General features: G+C 38.4%; 3 protein-coding genes across 4 annotated transcripts; 2 read left to right on the forward strand and 1 right to left on the reverse strand.

Moving 5' to 3' along the window:
* Nucleotides 1-91: 91 nt before the first annotated feature.
* nmt2 (N-myristoyltransferase 2) lies at nt 92-8,067 on the forward strand. 2 transcript variants are annotated; one of them, XM_004077879.4, is made up of 12 exons: nt 92-308; nt 692-809; nt 2,103-2,244; nt 3,327-3,445; nt 3,529-3,620; nt 3,692-3,808; nt 3,906-4,076; nt 4,160-4,268; nt 4,367-4,537; nt 4,614-4,781; nt 4,910-5,047; nt 5,932-8,067. In XM_004077879.4, the coding sequence occupies exons 1-12, from the start codon at nt 196-198 to the stop codon at nt 5,950-5,952; spliced, it is 1,479 nt and encodes a 492-aa protein (XP_004077927.1). In that variant the 5' UTR covers nt 92-195; the 3' UTR covers nt 5,953-8,067. The 2 variants fall into 2 exon arrangements, with proteins under 2 accessions (XP_004077927.1, XP_011483554.1); XM_011485252.3 differs by having other exon boundaries at nt 104-308; nt 695-809.
* Nucleotides 7,255-10,756, reverse strand: rpp38 (ribonuclease P/MRP subunit p38). Its single transcript, XM_011485250.3, has 2 exons — nt 10,658-10,756; nt 7,255-9,811 (listed from the first exon to the last, which is right to left on the reverse strand). The coding sequence occupies exon 2, from the start codon at nt 9,802-9,804 to the stop codon at nt 8,977-8,979; it is 828 nt and encodes a 275-aa protein (XP_011483552.1). The 5' UTR covers nt 9,805-9,811; nt 10,658-10,756; the 3' UTR covers nt 7,255-8,976.
* A 310-nt stretch (nt 10,757-11,066) lies between these two features.
* On the forward strand, nt 11,067-12,810 carry acbd7 (acyl-CoA binding domain containing 7). The gene is made up of 4 exons (XM_020710198.2): nt 11,067-11,196; nt 11,842-11,959; nt 12,046-12,108; nt 12,439-12,810. The coding sequence occupies exons 1-4, from the start codon at nt 11,185-11,187 to the stop codon at nt 12,510-12,512; spliced, it is 267 nt and encodes an 88-aa protein (XP_020565857.1). The 5' UTR covers nt 11,067-11,184; the 3' UTR covers nt 12,513-12,810.
* Nucleotides 12,811-12,874: the final 64 nt, after the last annotated feature.

The following is a 12,874-nucleotide window of genomic DNA, read 5'->3' on the forward strand; positions in this document are numbered from 1 at the left end:
TTAATCGTTTTTAATTTTGGCCAGAGAACATTTTTGAGTTTTTTACATAAAACATTTCCATGGCTGAAAACTTGTTTGCCTAATTTTTCCCTATAGGGGGCGCCAACTCCTTCGACATTTTCTTTGTGTTTTCATCTCTCGCCCATTTCCCGGGAGCTCTTAATTTAACGTTGCCTGTTTTAAATAAACTGTTTCATGATGGCGGAAGACAGTGAATCCGCAGCCAGTCAACAGAGCCTGGAGTTGGACGACCAGGATACTTGCGGGATAGACGGAGACAACGAGGAAGAGAATGAACATATGCAGGGGTGAGGGGTGGCCTGTCCTGTCCGACTGTGAAACGCAATAATGTTTTTTTTCCCCCTGCCAGTTTGTGAGTGGCTAGCACAGTTAGCTTGCTAATGTTAGCAGACGCAAATGTCGTAAAGCTGGTAAAACGTAGAAAATGTATAGCGAATGCTTTTCCTTTGTAGTATGTTGTGCGTTTTGGCGTCCCCCCCTACAGTTGCTGTCCCAACTGAACGGCATGACCGCCATTCATGAGGACGAACCGTTAGTTAGCCCGCACGAAGTAGCTCAGCTGTCATTCGTTGCTATGGAAGTGAACGTTAGCTCCGCGTGCGCGTGAGTCCTGCGAAGTCAGCCTCCGTTCACTGATGCTCTGCGGCTCCATCCTCATTTATATCCACAGCAGTCCGGGAGGAGAGCTGGGGGCCAAGAGGAAGAAAAAGAAGCAAAAGAGGAAGAAAGAGAAGCCGAGTTCCGGGGGAACCAAGTCTGATTCTGCCTCTGACTCCCAGGAGATCAAGGTGTGATGCTGATACAAGAACATTTGCACACATTTCTTATAATATACATAAACAAAACACCTCAAGTGAAACGCGTTTGCGACATTTGAAATGAACTTCCTACTTTATGCTTTCAACTTATACTTTATTATAAGGAAATCCCGTTCTTGACATGTTTTAACATGTAGAACTTTGAATTTTGCTATAAAGACCCAAGTTAAATGAAAATTGTGTTTTATGTTGTTTTGTCCTCTATCATGTTGTTTTTAACATGATGGAGGACATTTATGAAAAGAATTAAGCGTAAAATTGTATTTCCTAGTCTTTCTTTGTTCAAACCGTTTTAAATCATGAGCAGACGAAAGAAAAAGGCTGTTGAAAAGGCAGGCCACAAGCTCAATGCTCTGCTCTATTCTGATGCATCCACTTGTAGACAAATAGATCCATGTGCGTCTTCATTTTCCTCGTCTGAACTGGGATCCTGCTAGGTGACTCCAGAATCGATCACCAATTTTGTTGCACTGGTAAGGTTAGGTTGGGGTTGTTAGGGGCTGTAAGCTGGTGTAAACAAATGGATGATGGGAAGTGTGGTAAACATCTCACGGTGATGAACATAAAACGACAGTTTTTTTTTCAATTTTTGACGAAAAAAGGCCTAATCATGATTAAAAGAGCAGTGGGAACACTTTTAAGAAAGATCAAAAGATGATCGGAGTGGGCTTTAAATATTTGGTGTGCCTTCAAGGATGCAAAAAAATTTTTTTTTTTACTGTAAATACATCATATTGCACAATGTGTGATATAAGAATTTAATTGCACCTTCATGGGCGAGTTTATATTTAAGAGGAAGTTTATTGCAACATCCTTGGTACTGCAGTAAATGTAATACATTTGCAGAGTTATTCAGCAATAATTTGGGAGCTGGTTTAGCTCGTGCTGGTTTGCGGCGCCTTCCGTCCGTGAAACCAGGGTTCGACTCCGGGCTGCTCCCTTTTCCCTTCTCTACCTCTGTGCCGGTTCCAAGCCCAGTTTGAGAAGGTTGCGTCAGGAAGGGCATCCGCCGTAAAACATTGCCAAGTTTACCATGCGACTTGTTCGCTGTGGCGACCCCTGATGGGAGAAGCCAAAAGAGGAAGAAGAAGATTTAGCAATAGTTTGAACTTCTGTCGGGTTTTTTGTAACTATGTTAAACTTTGTGTTTTGCTTATGCTTTCATATATATGTATTTAATGAAGTGCGGGAACTCACTCTTGGGGAAATGGCATCATGCTGTCATTACAACACACTGCAAATCTGTTTCCTTTTTGCTGTTAGAACCCTGGTTTGCCCATTCAGAAGCTGCAGGACATTCAAAGAGCCATGGAACTGCTTTCCTGCCAAGGACCAGCGAAGAGTATCGATGAAGCAGCCAAGCACAAGTACCAGTTTTGGGACACCCAGCCTGTCCCGAAGTTAAGTAAGTACCAAAATAAAAAAGACACATTTAATGTGTTCTGGACATTTTAGACATGTGTACAAAACTAGATCTGTCTCCACTAATGATCAATTTTCCTTAACAGTATGTTTTTCAAACCAGTAACATTTATTCAATTAAATACACATATCTGCTAACAATACACGAACCTTGCTACTTTAAGTTTGAATTAAATTTGATCATTCATAGGAGGATACACACTGTGGATCAACTTAGTTGAACTCTTTAAAGTCCCAGTCAGATCATCTTTTGATTGTTCCCAATGGTCTTTTAATTCTGATTATGCTTAGCCTGCGTCGTTTTCTACAACATAGTGTCTGCAGAACAGAAATTAACCTCTTACAGCGGAGTAAGCCTGCCCCCATTTTCCGTCATCCATCCGTTTACACTCTCTCCAGCTAGTTCACAGGCCCTCACAACCCATACCTAACATTAGTGGTGTAACAAAAATGGTGAGCAATATCAGAGCTATCCAGCCGTACAGTTTTAAGCCAGACACCAGACGAAGAAAAAGAAGACGTGCATGGATCTATTAGTCTACAAGTGAATGGATCAGAATGGAGCAGAGCAAGGAGCTTGTGGCCCGTCTATTGTAGCTTCTTAGTCACAAGTACAAGCTTTTTCAGACGGCACTTTAATGTCTGCTGCTGATTCACAACGATTTGAATAATAATACTTAGAAATCCTTTTTTAAGGGTAATGTTTTAAATATATTTCCTACATTATGAGAAAAATGTCACTAGAACATAATACAAACAGAATTTTCACTGGAGTGCGTCTTTGACAAACCAAAAAAAAAAAAAAATTGAAGCATTTTTTCTACTGCTTATTATCTTGGGTGAGTAATACACACTATGTTTTTACACATCTCTTTTCTAAAGGTACCTTACCATTTGGTAGGGCTCGCATTTCAAGGGTTAAACAGGACTAACTGAACCAGATTTCATTAATGCTGTTTGTGTCTACGTGTTAAACAATTCTCTTGGATTATTATAGTAATTGAAATAAGGAAGCCGTCACTGGAAATTTTGTGATGCCAGAGTCTGTTGATCTTATTTCTGCAGATGAAGTCGTGACCAGTTATGGACCCATAGAGGCTGACAAAGAGAACATCAGACAGGAGCCATATTCTTTACCTCAAGGCTTTATGTGGGACACTCTGGACCTTAGCAATGCAGATGTAGTACGTACAGTCATTGGTTGAAAATAAGCCCCACCCCCATTTGATCAGGTACGGTTGAGTAATTGAGTAATTGTCTTTTTCAGCTGAAGGAGTTGTACACGCTGTTAAATGAAAACTATGTGGAGGATGACGATAACATGTTCCGATTTGATTATTCACCGAACTTCCTGAAATGGTAAGCAGCTTGAACGATTCTGTTTATGTCTGTTTCCCCTCTGAACGCCTTTGCCTCCCTCGTCCGGTTAGGGCTCTGCGTCCTCCTGGATGGTTACCTCAGTGGCATTGTGGAGTGAGAGTCTCCTCCAATAAGAAGCTTGTTGGCTTCATTAGTGCCATCCCTGCAGATATTCGCATCTATGACACGTGAGAAATCACTGACATCAAATCAACACTCTTTAAAAGTGTGTGTGTGTGGATGGAAACCCTCTTAGACCAAGATTGCATTTTTGTGTTGTTGCAGGATAAAAAGGATGGTAGAAATCAACTTCCTGTGTGTTCATAAGAAGCTGCGTTCAAAGCGTGTTGCTCCTGTGCTAATCAGAGAGATCACACGGAGGGTGAACTTGGAGGGAATCTTTCAGGCAGTGTACACCGCCGGAGTAGTTTTGCCTAAACCAGTCTCTACATGCAGGTATGATGGATGAAAGTCAGACCGTTAGGACATTGCTACAGAAAGCTTTTTATTTTATTTTTTACTTTTTGTTTTTCCTGCAGATACTGGCACCGTTCACTGAATCCCAGGAAGCTCGTGGAAGTAAAATTCTCCCATCTGAGCCGAAATATGACTCTACAGAGAACCATGAAACTCTACAGGCTACCAGATGTAAACAATTGAAATTGTCATTCCATGATCCCTTTTTATGGTTTCCTGTTATTTAAATAGGACTCAACTTTTCCACTTGCACTCCTTTCCACGCGTAGAGCATCAAAACTCCCGGTCTGCGGTTGATGGAGAGGCGGGACATCCGGCAGGTCAAGGAGCTGCTCCACGAATATTTAAGACGTTTCCAGCTCGCACCTTCCATGGGGGAGGAGGAAGTGGCTCACTGGTTCTTACCACAGGAAAATATCATCGACACTTATGTCGTCGAGGTATTTCTGTCAGAAAGCTCTCACCTGTCAAATTCTTTCGCTCTGTAAACTCTGAGTGTGTTTGATGCTTTTCCAGGGTTCAGGTGGTGTTCTGACTGACTTGGCTAGTTTCTACACTTTGCCTTCAACTGTGATGCATCACCCCCTTCACAGGAGTCTAAAGGCTGCTTACTCTTTCTACAATGTTCATACACAAACCCCACTACTGGACCTAATGAATGATGCACTGATCTTGGCCAAACTGGTAAAAAAAAACACCTCAAAAAGCAAACACAGAATGCCTTGAATTATTATTTTTGGCTTTAGTAAGTTGGTTTTGATATTCTATTTGAAGTTATTTTCTTAATCTTTATGTTTCTGTCTGTCAAACAGAAAGGATTTGATGTGTTCAATGCCTTGGATCTAATGGAGAACAAAGCATTTCTGGAGAAGCTCAAATTCGGCATAGGAGATGGAAACCTACAGTATTACCTCTACAACTGGAAATGTCCCTCGATGGACCCTGATAAGGTTGGATCATGTTTCCTCACAAAGTTGTCAGCAAATTCAGTTTTTTTTTTCTTTTTTCTTGATCTTCCTTTTATTTTTTATTTTACAGTTACAACTCAGGTGAGCTCAAATGTCAAAATCAGGCGATAATTTTCCCCACAGAAGTCTAGTATTCAAATATAATGTTAAAAAATCCTTTTAATGTGTCAGTAAGTATTTAAGTAATGAACATTACATGTTACAATTTTAAATACTAAACTGCAACTTATTTCTTTGTTCAGAAAACATAATTAATATGTTTTTTAATGCTGAAAACTAAGTGATCTTTTGTTTGGTAGTATTCTTGGCCAGCGGTATGTTCACTAATAGTGTGTCCCCTCGCTATATTACGGTTCACCTTTCACAGTCTTGCTGTTTTGTCAATTATTTTCAATGGATGTTTTTTTTTTTTAACAATGTTCTGTGTCCTGACTCCCCTTTGAGCGAGTCAATCAATTTCCTCTGCACCGTGTCTCCTGTACAGAACGCGTTCAAGCTCCATAAGTCTTTGGCAGATCTTTGGTTTCATTCTATAACACTGGACTTATTTTTCTTTGAAAGTTTGAACTTTGAGCGTTTAAACAAGAGGGAAAATGTTCATATCTGTCGGAGAAAAGTCTATAAAGTTTGTAGTGGGGGTTTTACGGCCTTTCGTCAAATCTGTAATGCCTCCTTGTGGATTTCACCTGTACTGGGTTATTTATGGAATATAAGCCCCGCCCGCAGCGATAAATGAGGGAACACTAATCATATGTGAAATCTATTCTCTTTGCTTTTGTGAACATCTCTATAGAAGGAGTTTTAAAATTCCCCCTTTCTCTCTAATCGTTCTGTTAAAACTGACTAATGGTTGGTTTGTGTTGCAGGTCGGCCTCGTCCTTCAGTAGCAGCTCTTCCAGTTGCTACACTAGCACGCACACACGCGCAACACAGTTGTCAGTGACCTTAGAAATACTCTGCCTGGACATGCAGGCCATCCATCTCGACATTTTCGAGAAATACAGCATTGAAAGCAGCCTGGTGGTCATCGGTGGATTCATCCAAATCTGGTGTCATCAAGAACTTTCTCTGTGCGCCCGGAGGTGAAAAGTCTTTACTTAGTCATCCTGAATGTGAAGTCATGCTATGCCTGAGATATCCGACCCGTACCAAGCTCCTCACCCGCGCTCTCACTGAAAACTCCCCAGTTTGACTTTCGAGAGGATTACTTTGTGAGTTTGTTTTGTTTTTTTCCGTCCTCAGCAGACGCTTATTGTGAGAGATGGGCATGTCATGTGATTTCAAGGAACGATAATAAGAAAACATGAACAAATATCAACTTTTTTAAAACTCATCTTAACTGTATCACTGCTCCATGTTTGTTTGTTTTTTCCTTTTTCTACATGTCAGTGTGGTCAGTCAAATGTCTGCTATAGCTGTTTGGTTTTTCCCCCACTTTTTAGCTTCAGAAGGGGCTGCTGACACTTCACTTTTAAACCTGAAAACAATATTACCTGGAACAAAAACTGCAAAAACGTATGATTATTTGGTGCATTTAATAACATTGCAAATTGCATATAAATAATAGTTATTTCAGCATTTAAAGCCATGCCATACTCATTTTTGAGGGCTGATCTGATGCATTTTCTTATAAGCTACATGGAAGCCAGTGAGTTTAATGAAAATAGATTTAAAACAGAAGGTATCGCATTAATAAAGCACAATTTTCTTAATTCCTAAACAAGCTGATGATCATTAGTTAAGCATTTTGATCGGAGTTAGAAAAAGATTGAACTATTAATTTCTCAACATTTTTCTTTGCAATTAGTCATTGTCCAACGAACATTTCTCCAATCAATACAGCATTGTTTCTTTTTCCAAAGGAGTTGTCATTAAACATGGATTCAGTTTATTTCACCATCTGAGACTCACAGATCACTTGCACAGAAACTCAGAGATGCTGAAAAAAAAAAGCACAGGAGTTTCTCCAGTAAAGTGTTTGATTGATCAAAAGGGAAAAACGTTTTGCATATGCTGCATTCATCTGCTGTTGCATTCTCATTTAACCAACAAAATGACTCAGTCCAACACTCAAAAGGTTCAAAGGCGTTCAGAAGTTGTTCAGTAGCAGGAGTGTTTCCACATCCTTCTTTTGTTAACACCTCTGGATTTTATTTATTTTCATGGTACTGTATATTGTGAGACAATTAAAAAAAAAGGTACTTTTTTTTTTTAGCTAAATGTGTGAAAGTCGCTATATTTGTAATTGTAGATTTCAAAATATATTGAGACATATTTCTGTCAGTCTAAAATTGGACTTTTTAAGCTTCCAGAGCGACTTGAGGGCTCTTGCCGTTTGTGCTTGAATCAACAGGATGTTCCTTGACTTCACTATGTTTTGTTCCACCACTTGTTCTAAGGTGGAGCTAGCAGTTTACTAAAGCTGTTCTCAAACATGTTTGCTGGCTTAGTGTTTCTGTTACTGTGGCTCTGCAGAACTGAAGGCTGCTGTTTTGTTTGTATTTACATAGTTTTATTTATATCCCTTTACAATTTAAAGTACAAACTTGTTTTTTGCTTCAGAATTGAAATGTTTTTTTTTGCCAAAAATGTTGACACTGAAGTCAGATGAGAAGAATGATGCTGGCATTATTTGTAAGATGTTTTTTCTGCAGCTGTTTGAATGAACTCTTGAGCATGTGCGTTTTGCTACAAAATTAATTTCAGCAATCGCTTTAGCAGTCAAACGTATGAGGGACTTTGACCCCAAATATCCGCCTTACTTTGAAGTATTTGTTTTTCTTTTGCAGCTGGGATGAAGGAGCGAGTTTTTGATCTGACAGACATCTTAACTGAACAACAGTATTTTTATTAAAAGCCCTTATAAGCTGTGATTAAAACTGAAGAACTCGTACCAGCCTCATTCAAACGTGAACCCATGCAAAACAATCCATTTCAACACATCCGCTATACCAGCATGGATACCTGATAATCTGGTTGAATAAACTCATTTGAAAGGAGAATGTGAGTAATCTTTGCATCATTTCTTTTGCATTTCAAGGCAAACCATTGACATTTGCTTTCAAACTGTAAAAAAGATGCTAATAGTATTTTTTTTTATAAGTATGATCAACTTGAAATGAGGAAATTCAGTTAGGATGACAGTTAAAAGTGAAGATTTTGCTTTAGGAAGAAATTACGCATCTTTAATTGGTCTGCTAATCCCAGATTGTGCTAGTTTGATAGAACATCAATTAATACTTTTATGATTATAATGTAGAAGTAATAAAGGGATATTGTTCGTGGCAGTATTAGGCGAGTCTTGAATTAAAATGAAAAGCATTTTTTTAATCACATTACTTTTCAGAGTGTAAATAATGTGCATCTATAATACATGTTAGGTTTTCCCCACCTTTCACAAATTTAAATAACTGCACTGTAGACTTCTTTTGTAAAGTAAAATTTCCAAATGAAGCTACTACTGTATTGTTTTTCCCAGCATTTTAGATTTTTCAGTATTTTACCTTGAAAGCGATAAAAACAGTATTAAAAGTACATTTATAAAATACTACTCCTTATCATCAACTCCTTGTTTTTTTGTTATTTATATCCTTTCTATGCAACAAACAAAAGCATTTATATTTGACCCATGTGTTATAAATATATATTATTAACAGCATTCTGGTTCATAGACAATATGAGTGAATTATACTAACAAGTGTGTTCGTTCAATGAAGGAAATAAAACTGTCCGCAAAAACTAAACAGTGAGCTGGATTCAGTAATTAAAACTGTCCTGTCTATGATGAAACTTCGCTGTGGTTACTCTTTGAATTTAACACTTTAGAAACTAAAAATGAAAATAAAAACAAAACAGGAATCCAAAACTATCTGAAAAAAAAGGGGGTTTTCCTCTATTTTCCAGTGTCTGTTTTATTTGACAGATTTTTTCTCGGGTTTGGTTTTTCTTTTCTTTGAAGGGTTTGCAACAATTCTCTTCACTTTAAGAGGCTGCAGTGTGCAGGAAGAGGGAACCTCCGGAATCTCAGATTCCACCTCTAGTTTTCTTTTTTGACCTCTTTCCATCTTCTCCTCCTCCTCCTCCTCCTCCTCTTCCATGCCAACAAGAACTTCAGGTGGGACTTTAGGCGCTGCCTCTTGTAACCATGCAACATCCAGCGGAGGAACTCTTGGTTTGATTGCATCAATAGTGTCAGTGAACATCTCTTGGTCTATAGAGGAGCATCGCCTGAATCCCAGTGCGAGGACACTTTTCAGGCCCAGTGGCTCTGACAGACTCTGGCTCAGGCGTGGCACCTGACAGGCCGGCACAGCTCGTGTAGCACTCAAAGCGATCAGGTGATTAGTCATGTGGTTTGGTCTGGCAGATTTGCACACGAGCAGCAGGTGGAGCTCATTCTTCTCCAGAGCTTTAGTGACCTCGTTGATGCCGATGGCCAGCTGCCGTCTTGCTGCAACATCCGTCCAGCCGTTTGTGGAGAGCTCACCCCCCTGAGTCTCCTGGCTCAAAGATTCAGCTGTTGAAGGAGGTTTCTCTTCCTTCCTTTTCCCCCATGATCGAAACACTTTCACCTCTTTTTTCTCCAGACCTGTTGAAATCATTTTGTCCGTTAACGTTTTCAGGATAAAATGCATATCTTCTTGGGGAAGTTGGCTCCACTGTGAGGTGAAGGGTGAGTTGAAGGAGGTCTTTGCTTGGATTCGCTTTTTCTTAGTGGCTGGCTTTACAGAAGTCGCCATGGCTTGTCTGAAATCAGATTTTAAAGTTTTCCAGAAACGTTAGATTTAAAAACCTAAGCGTTTTCTGCTAAATAACTTTTCCAAAGTACTGTCATTAAAACAAAATTAAGAAAGGTCTAAAGTAGAATCCGCACTTCCCTTTTCCTTTTCTATATCAAACAAACCCAAATTTGATCATCAGGTATCAAATTAATTTCCATAAGTTTATATCACCGGGCAGAACAAACCCCAAACAATGGCTAGTTTCAGTCTTCAATCAACAAATAAATCTTTACCACAAACTCGCATAATGAGATCAAAATCTTTACTTTAGTCCTGTGGTTGGAAAAAACAAAAAGTTTACCAAGTTGATGACCAGTTCTAAAGTTGTCTAACTTAGTTTAGTGATAACTCTCCAAATAATGATCTACACTAACCCCACAGCACATAATTGGCTGAACAGAAGTTTGTCATGCCATTTTAATAATCACACAAGCCATCCTAATAAAAGGTTTTCCTGGCCTCCACAGACTCAGAAGGGGACTTGACATTTAAAATGGTCAAACTATTGAAAAGCTAAACAGTTTTCCATCACTTATTTATTTTTTTCTAGTTTTTTTGTGAAGTAAACAGAAAGAAATGGGAGCATTTTCAACTCCCAAACACATTAGCAGGAGATCAGACTTATTTACTCAAAATGTTAGAAGTTTTCACTGTTCACAGCATAAAATCTGGAGCACGCGACCCACCCAAGGCACGACTGTTAAAACTAAAAGAACTCCCCTTCTGACAGGTTTAGCTCAGTTTACATTCATTTTATCAGTAAATGAGAAGCATTGACGACAAACTAATGGACCAAATCATTAAAACTTACGTGACTTTTGAAGCTAAAAGAGTGTTTCATCAAACGTTTCCCTCTACCTTGTTAAACTGAGGCGCCGCCATGCTGTTTGAATTCGAAACCTTTATTTAAAAACTATTAGTTTCATTTACTTCAGCGCCGCCTAATGTTGGCTTGTGAAAAGGACACGCGACGTTCATTTAATGACATTTTCTCTGAAAACGATGTAAGTTAAAGGAGACAAACAAACAGAATTATCTGGACATTTACGACGATCAGTGAAAAAAAAACATTTGTTGTTTTCATGATGATAAATGGGAATTACACGAAGGATAAGCATAAAAAGATCAACTATTAATGTTTCTGATTTTTTTGTCCTGAAGTCATTGAAGTTGACAGACAACTAATCAGCGTCTGAGATCAAACATGGTCCCTCCTCCTCAGGCTCCTGATTGGTTGTCAAATCTTGCACTGATCAGCTGTGTTGCAATTACAGCTGCGCATAACCGTGCAGACCGTCGACGTTCAACTGTGGTCTTTTGCTGCTTTGATTCAAAAAGATGTCGCTCGAGGTAACTGCTATTCTTTATCTTTTCTTTCTCTTTATTTATTTTTTGCTTTTTTTTTTATCACGTTGAGCTTTACTTTCATTCCACATAGTAGCGTTAATGTTCTAATGACATTGTAATGGTCGTTGCCCCGTGCATCTTTGACCGAGATATGAAAGAAGCAGGATGTTTTACCGTCTGTGGTCCTGATGCTGGACCCTTTGACAGGAATATATCAGAGTTTGTGTACAACGAAAATGCTTCAATGTCAAAATGTAAATAGATGATTTAAACTCTTGGTTGAGGTGGATGTAAGTCATAACTTAAAGAATGACCTCTGTACAGCACATGGTTTTCGGGTTTAGATCTGTCTTAAGTGTGCATAATGATCTGCGCAGCAATGCCTTACATCCTGTGTAAAGCAGATTATTCAGACAGCCACAAAAGCCCCAGAGTCTGAAATAAAAGCCCATTGTTTCCCCAAAACTTTGGTTTCCCAGGCTTTGCGCCCTGGCTGAAACACTATGCCCACATTTTTGATTTGGTGTTGCCTGCAACTTATTAATATGCACATTTTTACAAAACCTCGTTTCTTATATTAAAAGTTGCCTATATTTTAACTATTAAGTTCACATACTGTTTTATAGCCGATCTTCTATTCATTTAAAGGCAGATTTTAAGACGGTGGCAGAGGATGTGAAGAAGGTAAAGACTAGGCCTTCAAACGACGAATTGTTGACCCTATATGGTCTTTATAAGCAATCCCTTGTTGGAGACATTAACATAGGTAAGGGATCAATGCACTTTTTTGCATTAACTTCATTGCATGCAGAATTTAAAGCAACCCTCCTCTTTGGTGTTTCTCAACATCAGACAAACCAGGAGCGCTAGATGCCACAGGAAGGGCAAAGTGGGAATCTTGGAATTCAAGAAAAGGTAATAATAATGTTTGTAAAATGACAGGTTTGCTTTATTGACTGAAATCTGTGAAATAAAGTATTGACAAAGTATGGGTAAAAATGGATGTAGGTTATCCTAAGCAATCTGCTAAACAAATCCATCATTTGTAAATCACAAATGTCACATCCCAATTCTCTTCAACTGCAATTTCTCCATATTTCATTTTGATTTACGGTTAAAAAAATATCTTAAGTTTTGATTTTTATAAAAAAAAGGTAACCCTTTTTATACCAGTGGGGATTTTAATGTCTGTTTCAATGGTATGCTATCACTGATGCTTTTTCCATTGTTTACACAATTTTTCAGGAATGTCCAAGGATGATGCCATGTCAACCTACATTACAAATGCTAAGGAAATCATCAGCAAATATGGCATGTAAGACTTGCAAAAACCCTCCAAGTATTTGGAATAATGTTCAACTCATTAAAAACAAAAAATGTTTTTTTTCCCTAGCGAAAGAAAATTACTTAATCTCTAACAAGATATGGCAATGTTTGTTTGAATAATAAAGATATTTCTGTTGTTAGGGTATTCTTATGTTTATATAATTTAGTTTACTGGAAAAAAAAGTTTTCTGATACACTGATACACAGTTTTACTATAGCCCAAGAATGGGCAAAATGAACAAAATGCTGACACATGTTAACAAATGAAATAAATAAATTTATTCCACATTTTCTGTGCATTTTTTGTTGTATTTTTTTAAAAACAATAAATACCTATAGTGTCATTCAATCGTGA

Source organism: Oryzias latipes, chromosome 16, assembly GCF_002234675.1.
Source record: "Oryzias latipes chromosome 16, ASM223467v1".
Lineage (NCBI taxonomy): Eukaryota > Metazoa > Chordata > Actinopteri > Beloniformes > Adrianichthyidae > Oryzias > Oryzias latipes.